This window comes from Manis pentadactyla, chromosome Y (assembly GCF_030020395.1).
Source record: "Manis pentadactyla isolate mManPen7 chromosome Y, mManPen7.hap1, whole genome shotgun sequence".
In the NCBI taxonomy this organism is placed as follows: domain Eukaryota; kingdom Metazoa; phylum Chordata; class Mammalia; order Pholidota; family Manidae; genus Manis; species Manis pentadactyla.
Window position 1 is genome coordinate 36,537,685 of NC_080039.1, and position 12,838 is coordinate 36,550,522.

General features: G+C 59.3%; 1 protein-coding gene across 2 annotated transcripts; it reads right to left on the reverse strand.

The window, feature by feature from the left end:
• Window positions 1-1,883: 1,883 nt before the first annotated feature.
• Window positions 1,884-11,268, reverse strand: LOC118935964 (SHOX homeobox). Of its 2 annotated transcripts, none has more exons than XM_036932675.2 (5): window positions 10,923-11,268; window positions 7,546-7,754; window positions 3,717-3,774; window positions 3,470-3,558; window positions 1,884-2,129 (listed from the first exon to the last, which is right to left on the reverse strand). In XM_036932675.2, exons 1-5 carry the CDS (start codon window positions 11,203-11,205, stop codon window positions 1,884-1,886), a joined length of 885 nt encoding a protein of 294 aa, XP_036788570.1. In that variant the 5' UTR covers window positions 11,206-11,268. The 2 variants fall into 2 exon arrangements, with proteins under 2 accessions (XP_036788570.1, XP_036788569.1); XM_036932674.2 differs by having other exon boundaries at window positions 1,884-2,173; window positions 3,463-3,558.
• Between the last annotated feature and the right edge of the window lie 1,570 nt (window positions 11,269-12,838).

A 12,838-nucleotide genomic window follows, 5' to 3' on the forward strand; every position in this document is an offset into this window, starting at 1 on the left:
TATTATTCACAGCTGTTTGAAAGCAAAACTGATCATTTGAGGCCAACTCTATCATGCCATTAGTGTCTGAAAAAACAAGTTTCAGGTGACTTAAAAATACTGATCTTGCCTTGTTCACCTGTCTCTGACATTTTAGAGCTGTACAGAAATTGCAAAATAAATAGTCGAAGGGGCCTTTTGATTTGTACAGTTGCAGAGTATACAGAACCTGACAGGCAGCTACATTTCAGCTCAAGCGCTCCTTTCCATGAAAGGAAAACTGTCTTTTCTTGGGGAAAGGTACCAAAATCAGGGATAAGGGAAGAAATTGCTAATGCCAAATCTGGAAAGACCAAAACCACTTTTAGAAACAGAGTGAGTGAATGAAGTTGGGTAAATGCCTGCTGAATGGCCATTTAGGGTGTAATAGACAGCTTCCCTCTGGGCAGGCCTCAGTGACTAAAGCAAAAACACAGGTGTCTATCTTCGAGGTAGAAGCCCAGCTTCACCCCACACCGCTCACCCCAAATGCAAACAGCGCACCCAAAGCACGTCTCCCCGAAATTCAGGTGCTTTGTTTGGGAACCAAAGTTCACTTTGGTTACTTCCCATCAATCGACTTTCCCATGCCTTGCCACCTGCTAAGATAAGTTGCTGCTTGGTGTTTACCCAATTTGGAAGAAACAAAGGAGAATGAGTGATTCAGATGCAACGTGGGACTGCCCACCACTTGCAAACATTCGCTTCAATCTCTCTGCCTGGACGACCTCACTCTTCCCCATTCCCAGACACAGCTCGGCCACCGACCTCCCAGGCCTGCTCTACCACATCCCACACGCCTGACCCCCACCATAACCCCAAACACTCTCCAGTCCCCGTCGTTTTGCCAATGGGCCCCCGGCAGCCAGGCCCGCAGCATACAGGAGGAGGTAATGCCTTTAAGCCGTCCAAAGCTGGTGGGTCAAAGAGTGCAGGACTAATTTCTTTAAAATCTATCATATTTACAGTATTGCACTTGACTGCAGTGAATTGCATTTCACTAAAATTAATGGTGCATCAGTATTACGCCTCAAACACCCCCCCGCGCCCCTGTGTGTCGATGCAAGTCCTTCGCATCGGAATTCTGTAAAACAGCAAAAAAAAAATGTCAACTCGGGAATCAGATACTGCAAAAGTTATAGTCATCTGTTCTATGGCACAAGGAATCCTCAACTCTGTGCTTTGGGGCCGTATATGTGCATGAAGACCGTGCTTATAAGGAGTTCCAGGATGTTGACGACGTGAGGGATCTGCGTCGCCTGTGGGCCCTGCTTAGGCCAGGGCGTCAGATGCATTTCGTTATTGCTGCCTTTTGGGACAGGGGGTTGGGGGGGCGGGCAAGCCCAGCGCGGCCCCTGCCATGGATGAGATGCAAAAGTCCACGTTGAAATCCATACACGTCCTGCAGGTCCTTGGGTGAATAAAATTGTTGGCCACCAAGAACTGGCATCTTCGGCAGAGACCAGCATCTTCTGTTTCACAGACTCTGGGATCTTCGGAAGGTGTGTAGGAGGCCGCATGCACAGGGTAGGAACGCAGACTGCAGACGAGGGCGCAGAGCCGCGGGGCTCCACCGGGCTCGGGGTCCCAGGACGCCCCGACAGCGCGGTCCGGGGCTGGGGGGGGGGTGCCTGACCGTCACCCGCTCTCTCCCGCAGTCTCTACGACCGTCTGGGGAGTCGTGACATTCCGGAGGCGCCCTTCCTGGGCCTGCCGTGAGGGCCCCGGTCACGGGGCGGGAGGCGGATGCGCCTGGGCCCGCGCCCTGGCTCCGGGGGCGTCCGTGCGGCCGGCGGGGACGCGGAGGGGGGCGGGCGGGGAGGCGGGCAGGCGGGGCCGGAGCCGTGCGCGGGCCGCGCGGCTGGTCAGAGCCCCAGGGCCTCGGCGTGCTTGCGCGCCTTCAGCCGTAGGTCGGCGATGCTGGAGTTCTTGCTGTTGCTCTTGGCGGCGGCGGCCACGACGGCGGCGGCCGAGGCGGACTCTGCCAGCGACGCGATGGGCAGCCCGAAGGGCGGCGGCGGGAACATCAGGTAAGGCGCGTGCGCCGCCAGGTGCGGGTGCAGGTGCGGGTGCGCGTGCGCCACGCCTTCCAGCTGCAGCTGGGCCTGGACCTGGGGGAGCAGACGCGCAGCGTGAGCCCGCGCCGAGGGGTCCCCTCGGAGACTCCACGCTCATCACCCAGGGGACCGCCACCCGCCCTCCTCCCCACCGCCGGGGGCTGCTTCGGGACACGGCTGGGAAATGCCAACAGATCCCGGAGCGCATCCCACACCCCGCACTGTGCATCCTCTCGAGGTGGTGTCGACAGCTGGCACCGTTTCCCCACGAGATCCCAGAGTCTCTGTTTGACCTCTGACGTACGTCCTGGATCCAGGGATCTGATAGGGGCTCCCCCTCACCGACCCCCTCCCCACATTGTTGAACCTGCAAAGAGCCCCCACCAAATTTGGAGGCGCCCATTGCCTAATCTCTGCAGGACCTAGTGGCTGACCCCACATTGGCATGTGATGCAGGGAGCCGCCCTACCCTGGGGACCCGGCACTGCAGGGGCAGAAGATGGGTCCGGAGCAGGGGTGGGGAGAGAGGCAAGATGAGAGGACGCCCTGCCCTCCTTGGGCACCGAGAGTCTGAGAACACGAGGCTCTTATCCCGGTCAGTCTCGCAGGTGTCTGTTTATACCACCTCCCCAGGCCCTCGCTGACCCGACGAGACCTGGGCCTGAACCACCGGACCTCCCGCCCTTCAGCAAACATCGGTCCAAATATAAACCCAGGCCTACCGCTTGCAGCAAAGCAAAGCGCCCTGCCCAGACCGCCGCCGCTTGCCACGGGGCAGTCACAACACCCTCCCCCCGTAGGGATCTCCACTGCCTCTAGGCAGGGCCCATGTGGGCTTTGGGCTCTCACTCTGGGGACCTGGATCTGCCCCCAGGCAGCTGGCACCATCCATCCTACTGCTGGTCCCCCAGCAGGGCACTGTCCTTGGGGCGCTTGGTCCACGCAGGGCACCCCATGGTACGCCACGCAGGGCATGTACTGGGCCCTATGTCCCCAGCTACGAGGTGCAGGGTGACGCTGAAGGCCAGGAGGGGCACAGACACTGCCAGTCGAGGCTGTCAGGCAGGCAAGGGAGACCGGGATGGGAACGCCGGCCCTCACACCCTAGTGTGGGCATTCCTGTCTCACCCCCACTCCCAACCAGGCAACCTGTGTGGGTGGCATTTTTTTTCCTTCTGAATTTTCTAAACTCGTGTTTGACTTTATGTCCGGGCACTCCCAAAGGTGAGTCTTGGAGTTTTACAGCGTGATTTTAATACGTGCCAACGGATCTATAAATGCCCCTTGTAAAAGCGGCAGCTTTTCTTGCGCGGGGCGGGAGGAGCGGGGGAGGGGGGAGCAGGACGCCGGGGAGGCGGGGCCCGCGTGGCTCAGAAGGAAGAGAAACGAGCTACCTGTTGGAAAGGCATCCGCAGGGCGCCCATGTTCACGTAGGGCGCCACCCTGCAGGCGTCCAGGTGGCTGGCGGTGCCCAAGATAACGCCTGCAGGGGAAGACAGGAGGCGTGATGCACCCGGGTCCTCTGCGCACGGTGGGGGCACCGCTGCCCGCCACGCCCCGCTGCACACCCACCTTTGTGTCTTTGGTTCTGGGGACTTCTACGCCCCCCCACATGCCCCACCACGCCCGCTGCGCCCTCACCTTTATGCATCTGGTTCTCTTGCTTCCGGCACTTCGCCCTCCGGTTCTGGAACCAGACCTGGGAATGGCGAAGACACACACACACACACACACACACACACACACACACACACACACACAGCCCAGTGAGCCGGGCCTGGTACGAAGGCTTCTTTCCCAAGACGCTCAATGGCACCTTCGCGCCCTGCCCGACAGAGTTCCCTCCCGCCCCCCACCCACCCACTTTCACGCACCCCCACTCCTTGACTGGTTACCTAGATGTGGGAATTTTCAAACTCACTTCTGGGCCCTGCCTGGTCCCTTAGGTGAACCTGAGCGTCACATCCATATATCTAACGTGAACACGTGGCTGCCGGTACTGCGGGGGGGGGGGGGTGGACTCGAGAACTTTCCACCGTTTTGTGCAGGCGGTCCCCCCTCCGATCCGCCACAGCCCCTGAAAGAACCTGACCTTCCACCTCTGAACCTTAGCGGCCAAGGAACAGGGGTGCACAGATGGATACGTGGGTCTGAATCCGGCCCCCTCCCCAATTTCAGGACACCCTGAGTCCAGAAACTTCCATGTCTTCCCTGCGTTCCCTGGAATCCTGGGGGTGGGGGGTCTCCCAGATAACTTTATGTAGTTGTGAATGTCCTCGAACCATAAAGACCCAGCGTGCCCCGATAATGCAGCCTTTGCACAGTGGGCACGGGGCTTCTCCAAGGACATCTAGTTCTTGGGGGACTGGGCGACAAAGGGCGGTGGGACCCTCGCCCAGCCCAGAGAGATGCACAGGCCTGACACGTCAAGATTTGGGTGCAAAGGGCTCTCCCCAAAAGACCCCTCCAGTTCTGCACACTCACACCAACCCCTCTCCCACACAGCCCGGGTCCTTGACCACCACCGTGGCCCTCAGGCTGTCGCTGACGAAATCTGGAGGCCCCACTTCGTCCTGATCTTAGTCTCTTAATTTTCCCTGTTTTTCTCCGGCAGCGCCCCTTACACACTTCCTCGCCCAATTGCTGCGATGGCGGCCACTCACCACGCCCCGTAACCAGCAGAAAGAAAGCCTTCTGGGGGCTACTCAGCCGGGGGTAGCTCGGCACAGCGGGCTCGCAGTGCCTGGGGCTGCCAGGACCCCCACCCCGCGTGGGGACACTTCAGCACACCCAGGGGCTGGACGCACCCGGGAGTCTAAGAAACAGGAACTGTTCCGACCCAGGTGCTTAAGAGGCAGATCTCCAGCCCAGCGGCCTGTCGGAAATGGCTTTCAAGAACGATCGAAAGCTCAACGCCCCCCCCCAGGCTGCAGACAGCCTGGAGAAGTTTTGTCGCGTTGCGCTGAAAACTAGTCCCCACAACTTCCCCCGCCCGCTCTGGCTTACATTCACTCTTCTTCCCTGGGTCTGCAAAGCGTGAGGCACATCCCTCTGACCCCACATCCTGCGCCCCCTCCCGTAGGACTCCCCCCACCCCGGATAGGACTGGACCCTTTGGACCCATCCTAGGCGCCTGCTCCCTGTCAGACCCAGAGCCCAGTCTTTGGGGGGGACCAAAGCCAGCGTCGGGACAGCACATTCTGCACCCCCGCTACCCCCACCCCAGAAAGGTATTTTTCAAAAACAGAAAGCCACAGCTCACTTTTCCTTCAGCGGGGGCAAAATAAATAAATAAATAATAAGATTATGAAAAATAAAAGTGATGAATTAGCCCGTGCGTTAAGCGATAATAAATCAGTCTTGGGGTGATTCACGATCAATTCCAATTAGCCCTGAATATGCTAAGTAAAGTGCAGTACAGTGGTTCAGACAGTCATTTCTTCATTAAGGACCAGTCGCTGATTTCTTTCACAAATGCCCTAATCTGATTTCCTTTTGATGTCCATTACAGACAGTGAATAATGACATTTAATTTAGCTCTGCGCCATAAACCCAAAGATATTTGTTGTAATTAAATTACCGCCTGCTCCTCACCGTGGTCTCATAACTTTCGATTAGAACCCTGACAGCTGGGTGATGTGAGCTTCCAGTACAACACTAAAAATAAAAGGTTAATAAGGACCAGCTTCCATAGGATCTTCAATTTATTTACAGCAAATTTCCACACTAAATTGAAACTCTATCCTTTAACAACAGGGCACAGGCTGTACCGACAAGGATTAACCAAACTGTTCAGAGCCAGGATGAAAATGCAGCCCATTCCTGGCCCCTTGTCCCTCACTGCCCAGGACTCTGACCCCGCCACCTCCGTGTTTTCACTAATTGATTTTTATGAGCACTTCTCTGGCTTTTCTTTCTTGCCACGGGATTCTTTTCCCTGTGGCCAACAGAAAATTATTTCTTTTTTATTCTATTCCCATGTTTATTTTTATTATTATTTGCAGGCGTTAAATTTTAATTCGCCCCTAGATGGATAGCCACTCACTCACGTGCCCCCCTTTATTCTAGGACATTCTTGAGATCTACAGGCACCCAAGAACCAATTTTCTACCGCTCGGTCTCTCCTGCTAAGGTGCTACTCAGTAATAGACTACAAAATGAAAGAAATAGTGTGGAATTAAATTACAAGTAATTTATTTTTATAGAAACAGTACATCAAGGCCTGGGAGATATTACAGATCCCAGGGATAAAGACAGTGGGAGATGACATAAAAGTTGATATCCCCTTCAGCAAAAGTTTAATCTTTTCATTAATTTATATGGTGCAGCCCAATCCATCTTCTGAGAGAAAGGTGTCCAGTGGGAAAGCCACCCTCGGCCGGCCGCCTCCCCTCGCTGCGGCCACAGATGCCGCTTGGGGAGAGGGTCCTCGGACCCTGCCTGTGGGTCCCACCTCTGCTGGACGGTTCTAGAAACAGCTGCCACTGTGAAGAAGAGCTGAAAATGCCTGGGGAGTGTTGCATCTCATTTTAAGGAGGTTTTTTTTATTGCAGCAAGCAACACGGGAAAAATGGAAGGGTATTGAGAGCAAAAAAAAAAAAATCTCTTTTCAAATTAAAGATTTTGCACAACATTATTAGGCATGTTTGCATTTTCGTTTTGTAAAATACGAAATCTGGGGGGAAATTGTATTTGAAATGAGAGGACCTTATAATCAGTAAGAAACCCACCCTCCCGAGGTCCTGTGCTTTGCACGGCCCCCTTCCCGGCTGGAAACATTAATTCCATTGATTTAAAGCCAGTCCCCAGAGCCCGGGGATCCTGACCCTTTTTCTGTGCTACTCAGACCCGTGAGAAAGGCCAGAAAGGCCCAGCTTGCAGGCCCGACCTCCCAGGCGGGGGCTGCCGTACCTGAGGACGCAAACCTTCGCGGTTCTGCCCCCCATAAATAAATTAATTTAACGTAACGTTTACAACGCTCCAGAAAGGCTTCCCTTAGCGTCCCCTCTGCGCACGTGCGCTGCACGCCGAGGGCCCCGCAAGCAGTGGCGCGCCAGATGGGGCTTCCTGAACTCATGCGCCCTCGCCCCCGCCCCCGCCCCCGCGCCTTAGCTAATCCGGCCCCGCGTGGGCTCGAGCCACAGTCCCCTAGCTCGTTCCTCCCCTCCCGTAGGCTGTCTGGGCTCCCAGGCGTGGGAGGGAGGGGGCAAAGGGCTGCGGAGCGGTGGGTAAGGGAGCAGCGGAGAGGCAGATCCAAATTCCCACCCCCTCGAGGTGCAGGGAGACCTGGACGCGCGGGGCACGAGAGCTTCACACGAACCGTTCGTGCGAACCTTGCGGCCCGCCCCGCAAGGCCCCCCGGCGGCGTCTGGGGGAGGCCCGGGTGCAGCCCGCCCCGCGTCGGGTGCCCCGCGCTCCTGGCCACCCGAGGGGGCGCCCGGGGGCAGGGGGGCGGGCGGCGCGCTCCTACCTGCACGCGCGCCTCGGAGAGCCCCAGGCGCTGGCTGAGCTCCTCGCGCATGAAGGCGTCGGGGTAGTGCGTCTCGTCGAACAGCCGCTCCAGCTCGTTCAGCTGCTCCAGCGTGAAGTTGGTGCGGCTGCGCCGCTGCTTCAGCTTGGTCTGTCCATCCTCGTCCTCGGACTTGACGTCCTCGCGCTTCTCTTTACACTCGTACAGACCTGCGGGGCGGGCCCACGGCACAGGCTGAGGCTCCCCGAGTCCCTGCGCCCGCCTCCGCCGGCCCGGGGGTCCTGCGCTCCCGACGGGCAGCCCTCCGGGCGCGCTTTTGCACCACGCGGTGAAACCCCGAGCGCGTGCCGGCCGTGGGAAGGGGCCCCCCGGCTGCGCCAAGTCCGTAAAGCAAACTCCGGCGGAAGACACGCTCTTGGGGAGCGACTCGGGCCCTGGCGGCTTAGGTGTTTCCTGGCCTAATCTCTGAATGCTTCCCTCAATTTTCCACTCCGTGCCTGTGGGCATACTGGCATAGTCTAACTCCGTCTCGTTCTCTCTTTCCAAGGGGACGGAGGTGTTAAATACTGCTTTTAACTCAAGCCTAAGCAGAATTCCCCAAGTGTGGGTCCCCGGCAGGGCAGCCAGGAAATGTGCCGGGTATGCCCAGGCCAGGCTGGGGGTCCAGGCCCCGGGAGAGCCGCTGACCCGGCTGCAGTGCAGCAGGACAGGGCCCACCCCCCAAGCCCGGTCAGAACCTCCCTGCCCATGCCGTGGAGCTGGGTGTGCGGCCCCTACCCTGGTCTCCTCCAGACCACAGAGCAAAGGCATATCATAGTGGGGGCACGGCTGGGTGCGCAGCGGCCTGGGGCTTCCTGGATGCTTCTCTTCCCACATATTCACCCTGTGGCCCCTGCACACACCCCACCAGGGCGCCAAGAGGGGCACTTTCTAAAGTCCGAATATTATGACGGCATCAGTATTTGCTAGGTGAGGTGGGGGGGCTGAACATCAAGCAGTAAGGTCAGAGTTTAGGATAAATACCCCCCAAACCCTCTCTTCCCACCTCCAGAAAATGCAGCCCCTCTCCCAAGCTCACGGATTTTAAATAAGTAGGTCCCAGCCTGAGGATGGTGGGAGCTGTACCTCCGAAGCCGGGTTCCCTCCCGTCCTCTTCTCCTGTGCCTGGGGCCTGCTGGGTGCAGGCAAAGAGCACCTTTGTACCCTAATTAGAAGTCCCCTCAGTGTCAAGGAGAAGAGCTGGCCTTCAGGGGAGCCAAACGGTCTGGAAGTAAGGCAAAAAGCCCCTTTCCTGGCCCAGCCCAAAAACTCGCAAAGGGAAAAGACGCCAAATATCTGCGGGAAAAGGGGTAAATCCTGGCATCCTGCCTCCCCTCACAGGGTCCCCAAACTGGACCCCAGACTCTGCCTGAAAGTGTCCCCTCAAGGCTCCTGTAGTGCTGGGTACTAAACCCCAACCGAATGCATTTCCAGGAACACCTATTTCTTCCCCAAACTAAATCCCATCCAGGGCGGCCCACAGTCCCCTCCTGTCTTGAGACTGAACCCCAGGGATTGACCCCAGCTGAGAAGCTGGCCTTCCAAGCACTTAAGAACCGAAGGCAAGCTTTGCAAAATCCACAGACTCCCACGCATGGCTCAGTGGGGCACTGCTCCAGCACCCAGACCTCCGGGTTTCTCCGGAACCCAAGAGTCTCTGCACCTCTGTTTTTTGCTCCTATCCTGGGTCTGGACCATCCCAGGGGTCTGCATATCCAGAAAGGGGGAAGGTGGGGCTGGTGATGTCCTTATTTCCTCTGACTTTAAAAAGGCCTCGATCAGGCTTTGCTTTCTTCGTATTATTGCAGTTGTATGGCAGGATTCCACAGGGTGAAAGGGGGCAGGAGGCTCGGCCTCTACAAAGGACTTGGGTAACTGGTCAGGAGCGGCGGAGATCAGCCATCAGGCACTGCAAACCTCTGAAATTAAAGGTGGGCCCCAAGTAACACCTCGCCGACAGCAGTGTCTCCATGAAGGTAAACTCTGTGTATGAATTATAGTGCCAGGTGGCCGTGCCAAGGGGTGAACCCCAAGATAAGACTGGCTGGGTCCAAGCTGCCCGGGCTGCCAGTGGTCAAGGGCTTGTTTCTACATCTCTGCCAGCTTTTCTCTTCTGCAAGGTCAAGGCCTTAGAATTTAGCTCCAAGGCCATGACACCACCCCAGACCCAAAGTGCAGGGTCCAGAAGGCGCTGAGGCAAGGGGTTCTGGAGGAGAAGCACCTCTGGGGGAGACAGATGGCCCCTACCTCTCTCGACACCCTGGGGAGTAAAACAAGACTGTGGAGTGACAGGCAAGCCTCTGTATCTCCTCTCTTTGTATTGAAAACTGGACACAGAGCGATGCCCCATGAGAAATCCGGCTGATTTTATTCCTCTGATTTATCGCTGCCAGTTGCCCTGTTGGTACAGAGATATCTCAGCTGGGACGACAGTGCCCAGGTGGGAGAGCCCTCCTAAACCCGCCTTTTCCCCCGATTCAACAACACGGCCAGCGGTGAGCCGGTGGCCGAAGGAAAGAGGCCCTGGACACAATGTGTCCACAGCAGGGCCCGCTGCGTCCTGCCAAACTGTGGGCCAGCACTCCCTGCGCCCAGCCACGACCTTCCTGGCCCTTCACGCCCCATCCAGACCCTGACCACCGGCGGGCATGAAGTTTAACTCAGTTTAATTCACAGACCCGCGTCAGCCAAGATCAACGGTCAGGGTTCAAGGGGAAAGTTTTGCCTAAGGGGAAATAGTGTGGAGAGGTTCCGAGGGCAGAGGCGACTCCCCGACCAGCAGCCAGCGCGTCCTCCACGCTCGCTGCCCATTCCCAGCTGGGGAAACCGGCAGGCGGTGGGCGCTGGAGAGATGTATGCGGATCGCTCCTCCAGGCGCGTGGGTGTAAATACGAGCACAGACACCCAGACGCGCACCCGGCAGCCTTACAGCCGACCTCGCGTTTAAGGCACAAGCACGAGAATCCACCCCAGGCCGGGGAAGTTCCCTCCGCGGCGCCTAGTGACCACGCCCGGGGAAGCCAGTGCGCCGGCAGCGCGCGGCCCCAGCCCCTGCCTATCCTCCGCTCCCTGCCTCCTGCCGCCCGCCGAGTGTCCGCACTTGTCGCGCCCACTTCCCCAGGTTTCCTTCCTTTCTTAACGAAAAGACCGGCGAGAGGCGGCGGGGGCATTTCCGTGCGAGCCGCGGCTGTAAATTCAAGAGTTTTGGGGTCGAACTGAGAGCGAGCCTGGGCGCCGGGGCCTCCCCGTGCGCAGCGCGAGGGGCAGGCGGGCTGGCTCGGCGGCGAGGAGACAACGACCCGAGCGCGGCCCGGAGCGGCGGCGCCCGGCCAGCTTACCTTCCGCGGCCCTCCCCGTGCCGAAATCTTTCAGTTTCTCCTTGTCGTTGTCCACGTGGTCCTTAAACAAATGCACGGGACAGTGGCCGCCGGCCTCCGTAATGTCCTGGAGGTTGGAGTCCGAGCTCCCCAGCTCCCGCGAGCGCGCCAGTCCGCTCTCCAAAACTTCCCGGTACGTGATCGAATCCTTCTTGCAGCCGCCGCCGCCGCCGCCGCCGCCGCCACTACCCTCCTTGCTTTTCTGGTCAAAAGATTTGGATACAAAAGCCGTGAGCTCCTCCATGGCTTCCCTGGGGTGGGGGGGGTGTTGCGGGGTCCGTCCGCGCGGGGCTCGGCGGGGCTGCCTGGGAGCCGGGCTGTGGTCCGCACGCGTCCGCGCGCCGGGGCGAGGGTGGATGCCTCGTGCAGCTAGTTATTTATGCCTTTCCATTTGAGGTCTCACTATTTATACGCGGCCACCTCCGCCCAACCCCCCGCGCGGCCTGTCTGCAGCAATTATGGCTCCAGGCTCGGCGGCGGGCGCACGCGGGGATGCTGTCGCTCCCCCACCTCCAGGCCGGCAATTGGCTTCCCTTCCATTTCATCACTGTTTGGCGTCGGTGCACCTTGGTGTGGAGACGTAAAGATCACATTTTCGGAAGCAGAGGGAGAGGGTGCGCGCGCGCGAGCGGGCGCAAGAGCCAGCAGCGCCCCCAAACAGGTCCCCGCATTTTCTCAATGGCTGGCGGACACGAAACTCGAGGACTTCCCTGAGGGTGACGAGGTTCCTGCCGCGCGCGCAGAGCGGGTCTTGGCAGGATGTGTCCGCGCGTGGCGGTGCCGAGAGGCCCGGGGGCCCCCGCCGCCGCAGACGAGAATGGACTCCCAAGTTGGAGACGCGGTTGGGCCGCCGGATGAACCCGCCTGCGTGGCCCGCGGAGCCGGCTCGTGCGCGCGGCTTGGTTGGGGAGCAGCTCGAGCGCCCCGAAAGGAAGGAGGCCAGGGGTCCCCGAACGTGGACCCTGGAGCCTCAGCGGCCCTGGAAAGCGGCTCGCAGACCTTGCAGGGGCGGACGCCGCCACGCGCATCCGGAGCGCGGCGGTGGAGACGCGGAGAGACCGGCGGGTCTCCGGGAGAACCGGTTTGTAAGCGGCGGTCCTGCGGACTCGCGGCAGGGCCCGCTCAGCCTTCTTTACAGCCGTGCTGACAGCCTGGTGTCTGGGATCTTTATTGGGGGGGGGGGAGTATATATTTTTGGTGGTGCCACGGCTTTCCTGACTACCCCCTCCCCACTCTGCCGTCCCGGCGTGCTTAGGAGCGGCCACTTTGTCAATGGCAACACGGAATTCGAGTCACGACCCGGAAGCCAAGCCTGTCATCCTGTCTGCAATATGCCCTCTACGAATAAAGTTGACTTTTCTGCTGCCCCCTCCTTCTCTAACACCCCCGCCCCCCGCCTCCCCCTGACCCCTGGCTTTGGGACAAGCCTTTTGGCGGCGGGGCGGGGGTGGGGGCTGTCGCGGTTTCTGGAGGAGCTCGGTTGGCTTTTTCTGAAGGCCGTTCCTCCTTCGAAGCGTCGGCTCCCCAGACCCCAGGATGGGGGGCTTCGCTCAGCGGTACCCAGCGTCCTGTCCAGCGCGCGCCGCCGCAGCCCGAGCCGTTTCTCCGGGATCCGCGGGGCCCTGGGGGGGGGGCACGGGTAGCATACCCCAGGGGCAGCTGCCCGAGTTGGAGAAACAGACCTGCCCTTCCCCTCCCTGTCCCCACCCTCCAAGTCAGCCCCCGGGTTTGCCCTCCGCGCTCTGCCCTCCATACTCCCTCCGAGAGCTCTGCGGCGGCACTTCTCAGCCCCGACCCTGCGCTGCTCTGCCCCGCGTGCGGCTGGCGGAGCTGGGGGATTTGCGGGACGCTGCCTCGCCCCCCACCCCCCATTCCCG

Excerpts from the sequence above, each read along its gene's own strand:
- LOC118935964 (XM_036932674.2), bottom strand. The coding sequence starts at position 11,205 with ATGGAGGAGCTCACGGCTTTTGTATCCAAATCTTTTGACCAGAAAAGC. Across the intron at positions 3,775-7,545 it reads TCTCCGAGGCGCGCGTGCAG|GTCTGGTTCCAGAACCGGAG; the intron begins GTAGGAGCGCGC and ends CGCCATTCCCAG. Across the intron at positions 3,559-3,716 it reads AGAGAACCAGATGCATAAAG|GCGTTATCTTGGGCACCGCC; the intron begins GTGAGGGCGCAG and ends CTTCCCCTGCAG.